This window comes from Poecilia reticulata, linkage group LG18, assembly GCF_000633615.1.
Source record: "Poecilia reticulata strain Guanapo linkage group LG18, Guppy_female_1.0+MT, whole genome shotgun sequence".
NCBI classification, from domain to species: domain Eukaryota; kingdom Metazoa; phylum Chordata; class Actinopteri; order Cyprinodontiformes; family Poeciliidae; genus Poecilia; species Poecilia reticulata.
The window spans coordinates 19,140,624-19,146,500 of NC_024348.1; the positions used below are offsets into that span (position 1 = coordinate 19,140,624).

A 5,877-nucleotide genomic window follows, 5' to 3' on the forward strand; every position below is an offset into this window, starting at 1 on the left:
ACCTTGGACTTGGAGTTGGACACAGTCAGTGACTCAATGTTGAATCATTTCTAAATCTCATTTTGTTCTCAGCTCCTGAAAATGCAGAGGGTTTCAGAGCATCAGAACAAAATGAGAGCAGCATCACTCTGCAGTGGAATAAAGGAGACAACAGCACCAGCTTTGTTCTCCAGTTTAACGGCACAGAGACAAACATCAGTTCACCAGATGGAGACGGACCAGTGACACATACAGTCACATCTCTCACTGCTGGAACCAGATATACATTCATACTGTACCGTCTGTTTATGAATGTTAGAAGCAGTGCTGTAAACATAACAGTTGCTACTGGTAAGATAACTGTGAGCTTAACATGTTATAAATATGTTGATTTTCTTTGCGATTTGAGATTCACTTCTCTTCTATATTTAAAATCCTCTGTAGTACTGATTTTCATATCCAAAGTAATAATTTCAGTCTTAAGGACGTCATTTATGTCTTTACACAATAAAATATTAGATCTAAGATAAAAAATATCCCTTTCAATAATGAAAAGGAAAAGCAGTATGAAATTTACATATTTTAATTATTTGATTAGACAATTTAGTCAGAGGTTTTAACACCCTTCGTTAAAGGATGTTAAAACACATATTAATGAACCATATAATTTACGAGGTATTTGCAGCATGATATGCAGCAAGTACCTCCAGTAGTGGAATGTAATGTCTCTTCCTTCTTGTAGTAAACCTCAACATCTTCTGCTTTCTGGTCTTTATTTGTGCATTGTTCAAATTTTTAATATTTTGTAATTTTTATTAGATTTCTTTTCCTTTCTTTGGAACTTAATTAAGTTAAACTACATGCTGCAGCATTGTGTGAAAGTTAAACATAATTTGGATTCAGATATTTCGACACTATTATTTGTCATTGTATGTAAAATTAATCTTTTAGAACTTCAAAGGTTTTATGGGATTTACATGACATAAATATTTTTGTTTTTGTCTCAGCTTCAGAAAATGTAGAGGCCTTGAGGCAGTCAGATCAAGATGAGAGCAGCATCACTATGCAGTGGAGTAAAATCAACAACAGCACCAGCTTTGTTCTCCAGTTTAATGGATCAGATACATTCATCAGAGCACCAGATGGAGATGGACCAGTAACTCACACAGTCTCTTTTCTCACTGCTGGAAAAAAATATACATTCACTCTCTTCTCTGTGTTTGAGAGCATTAGAAGCAGTGGAGTACAATTTGAAGCTGCAACAGGTAAGAAAATGACCATAATTACCCTGCCAACAACAAAGTCCATTACCAAGACAGTTCTTGAGTACCGTATTTTCCGCACTATAAGGCACACTGGATTATAAGGCGCTCCTTCAATGAATGGCCTACTTAAAAAAAATTTTCATATATAAGGCACATAGAATAGATGCTACAGTAGACACTGGAGTTACGCTATGCATCCACTAAATGGAGCTGCACTAACGGGAATATCAACAAAAAAGTCCGACTCCGGTCAGCGAGGAGAGCCTTCCRCGACTGGGCCGGGCGTGGCCGGACGATGSTGACCCTTCTCCATTCGCACACAGCATGTTCGTGGAGAACGTGGTGCTAAATGACCTGCAGACAACTTGATTCTAGACGGTCGGTAGGTAGATAGGTCAGTCAAACTTTATTAATAGATTACAAACAAGCGTTCTGACAACTATCCCAGCATGCACCACGCGCTTCTTCTTCTACTGTCGAAAATGAAGTCGGCGGCTACTTATCGTAGTTGTTAGACCTGTTGTGGCTCAATATTGGTCCATATATAAGGCGCACTGGATTATAAGGCACACTGTCAGCTTTTGAGGAAATTGAAGATTTTTAGGTGCGCCTCATGGTGCGGAAAATACAGTTATTACTTAAACTGTGTGTTCATATGCGATGCGCAAAAACATGTTGAACAAGCAGTTTTAAACTTGTCTAATGTGATGAAAGTCTATGATTAGTTACATTTATATTTAGATAGTATACTGAGACAACCATGGCTAAAGTACGAGAAGACTGCAAATAAGACTTAAACGCAAACATTATTTGGCCATTTGAGCAAAATCATTTAGTCTGGTTATAGAAAAGTCTTCATTACATATGTGTACATAATATGATGGAAGCAGTTCTAGTGTTTGAAAATCAAACTTTTGAATCAAAGAGCAAAACTCAAAATCAACTGATCTCTGACCTTTATTGTATACTTTAGCATTTGAACATAGCAGTATGCTTTACTTCACCAGATTTGATTTCTTATATTAAAATTTCATAAAATATTGTTACTTGATTAGGATTTTTTTTTTAAACAATTATTTTCTGGTGTAAGATTTTAGGATAAGTCGTTTCATCATCTCAATATTGTTTTAGAATATTATCTTTTGGAGGATAAACATTTTTTTTTATTAAATTGACCTCCTTTTTCTTCTTTTGTCTCAGCTCCTAAAAATCCAGAAGGCTTCAGGTCATCAGATCAAGATGAGAGCAGCATCACTCTGCAGTGGAATAAAACCAACAACAGCACCAGCTTTGTTCTCCAGTTTAACGACATTCAGACATTCATCAATGCACCAGATGGAGTTGGACCAGTGAACTACACAGTTTCATCTCTGACTGCAGGAACCAAATACACATTCAGTCTCTTCTCTGTGTATGAGAACGTCAGAAGCAGAGGAGTACAATTTACTGCTGTCACTGGTATGAATATAAAGTATATACATTTATTCACAACCACAGCAAATGATTTTTCCTCCAAAATCTTGAAAATCATGTTGAACCATCAAGGACTCAAACCTGGAAACATCACACTTAAAAATAAATTCAAATCTCAATTTAGTGGGGAAAAAGTACTTTGACCTGAGATAAATAATTTCTTTTGAACTATTTCAATTCTTTCAGGATGTATAACTCAATCCATCCATCCATTTTCTTACACCCTTGTCTCTTAGTGGAGTGGGGAGGTGCTGGTGCCTATCTCCAGCTCACGTTCCGGGCGAGAGGCGGGGTCCAGAATTAACTGAAAGTATTAATGGGGTCAGTTTGACAACTGTGCTAAAACAAAACCTCAAACAATTTTTATTGTCTTCTATTAATAATAGAGTAAGAGTATGCTGTTTCTGATTGATGAAATTAGTTTTTACAACAGTAGGAATACAGATTAAGTTGGATGTTTGTAGATTCCAACAGTTGTGCTTTAAAATACACACTTCTAAATTAAATAATGGTAACAAGCTCCGGTGAATAAATGCCTCATTTTTATGGACAAAATGTCTAAAATATGAAAACACTAGTGGGGTTTTTTTTTTATGGGACTACATTGTCTAATGTCACATGCAATGAGGAAGTAACACTATGAGACAGAACATCAGTTTATATAAGGGTAGGAAATAAATTAATAGAATTGAAATTTTTAAAATGTTAAATATGTGCCAAGAGCAAAAAGCTATTGTTGAACAATAAATGTTTAAACTTGTTTTGTGTAAATAAACTCAATATTCAATATAAACATATTAACAAATCTTTGAGACAATCGTGGCTCAAATATGAAAAGACTAACGAGTCTCATATGCAAACATATAATTTGGCCATTTTAGCCAGTCTTTATTACATGAGTATGTATTTATATCATTTTGCAAAAAGCAAAATATACTTAAATGCACATTTAATGGTCCAGTCAAACTCTCTTCATTCAAACAGTAAACCTGAAAATCATCTGATCCCTGAACTTTATTTTATACTTCAGCATTTGAACATAAATGTTTGTTTTACTTTAACAGATTTGATTTCTTATTTTAGAATTTGATCAAATAACATTACTTGACTTGGAAATGTTCCTAATAAAATTATTTGTCTTAAGATTGTGGGACTTTTTTTTATCATTATGACAATATTGTTTATAAATGTAAACTTTTGGAGGATAAAGGTTTTGAATAAATTATTTAAATTTGTCCTCACTTATCTTAGCGCCTAAAAATGCCAAAGGCTTCAGAGCATCAGAACAAGATGAGACCAGCATCACTCTGCGATGGAATAAAGTCGGCATCAACATCAGCTTTGTTCTGCAGTTTAACGGCACAGAGACAAACATCAGTTCACCAGATGGAGACGGACCAGTGAAACACACAGTCACATCTCTGACCGCTCRGACAAACTACACATTCACCCTGTTCTCTGTGTTTGACAATGTCAGAAGCAGTGGAGTCAGTATACTTGCAACTACTGGTAAGATACTTAATCCAATAAATAAGATAAAAAATAAGGCAAATCCAACAGATTTGCTTTATTTTTCACTTAAATTTGCAGTGGTTTTAATTATTTTAATTTCACTTCAGAACTTAAGAAAGATTGTAGAAAGTCTTATTTTGAAACACCTGCAATTATTATGTCTTTCTGTTATTAGTTTATGATCAATATTAGGTGTGTTGTGGACAAGTTTATTTTGAAATTACAAAAAAATAAAAGAATATGGAATCACCCCAATATGTTTTTCTTTTTTCTTTTCATGTCAACAAAACCAACTTGCTTGAAACTTGAAACAACATCAACTAACAAACAGGGCCAAGTGAGTATATAAACACAATTTTTAGATTTTTTTTTTCCCTATTTGGGAATTTTTTGTCATATAAAAATATTAAAGTTTGAATTTTACTCAAAAACAATTGCATTTTATTAATCTGCAATTTAATAGATTTCTATTATATTAGTGAATTGTAAATGTCTAATTTTTGTTATCAACAGGTTATGTTTTGGGATTGAAGCTGAGGTTGAAAATTCCCAGCACAATGACAGAATCAGAGCTAGAAGATGCTTTGATAGAGGTGAGCTAATATTTATTTAGATTTGTTCTATGTCTATTTGTGTCTATTTTAACCTTTGACTCATATATGTGTTTTTCAATCCAGCTCTTCAGAAAATATAATCTGCCGCCACAGTTTACTCTGAAAATCGTTTCTTCAAAACCATGAAATTTCCGGGGGAATCAAATTCTGCATAATTCATATGTAACGTTGTTTCTTTTCCCTGAAATAACATGTATTTCATTTTATGTACCAATTTAAAAATTCTGGAATGTTGTAATTTTACAGATTTTATTATTTTTTTTATGAGATATTTTAATCTATTTTTGTTTGCCAAGAACTCAGTAAAGAATATCTTCTATTTTCATTAATCATTTGTGTACATTTCTTATATGATTGTGTTGCCTCTAAATAGTTTAAGGAATCAATAAATTGGTTACTTTTGATTGAAAAATTGTCTTAGACGAAATACTGAAAGCTATATACAGAAGCTTGAAAAAAACCTGAAAAAAAAACTTAGATATGTGGTGATATGAACAAAGTAAAAGTAAGAAGAAGCAAAACTTAAGTCTGAACGACTCCATTTTGCTCCCTTGGCCATTACGTGAATGTGAAATTCTGATCCCCCACCACCAGATGGCGGTGTAGGTATTTACCACAGATTTCAATGACGCCGAGTTCAATATTTTGGTCCCGACAGCGACAACCAAAAATGTAGTGTGACATCCAGGTCGTATGAGGTAATGGGAGTTCTTTAAAACTATTTGAAATGCATGCCAAAGCTGTACTCAGAAACCGTTTTTAAAACGGGTATTTCCTGTAACTCATTCCTTTCAGTGTATTATTGTTACCTCTGGTTCTTAGCGTCACGAACAGTTTCTCAGAAAGCTCAGCTGAACTCATGACAGATTTAGGAGACAGCATAACCCAATGTGTAAAATGTGTTCATCTTTGAGTTTCTGCTCCTTATTCTATTACTCTGAAGAACAGGTGGCACACAATTGAAACACTATTAACTTTATGCTTTATAATATGATTTAATTGCAAATAATTAATAATAGGACTCAGTGATCAAA

The 5,877-nt window shown here is 33.9% G+C and overlaps 1 protein-coding gene across 1 annotated transcript in view; it reads left to right on the forward strand.

Moving 5' to 3' along the window:
* The window catches only part of LOC103480796 (receptor-type tyrosine-protein phosphatase H-like), a 63,602-nt gene that overhangs the window by 6,676 nt on the left and 51,049 nt on the right, over positions 1–5,877 (forward strand). Inside the window, exons 2-3 of the mRNA XM_017310334.1 lie at positions 73–330; positions 987–1,238. Coding sequence (XP_017165823.1) covers positions 73–330; positions 987–1,238 — 510 coding nt within the window. The remainder of the gene's footprint in view (positions 1–72; positions 331–986; positions 1,239–5,877) is intronic.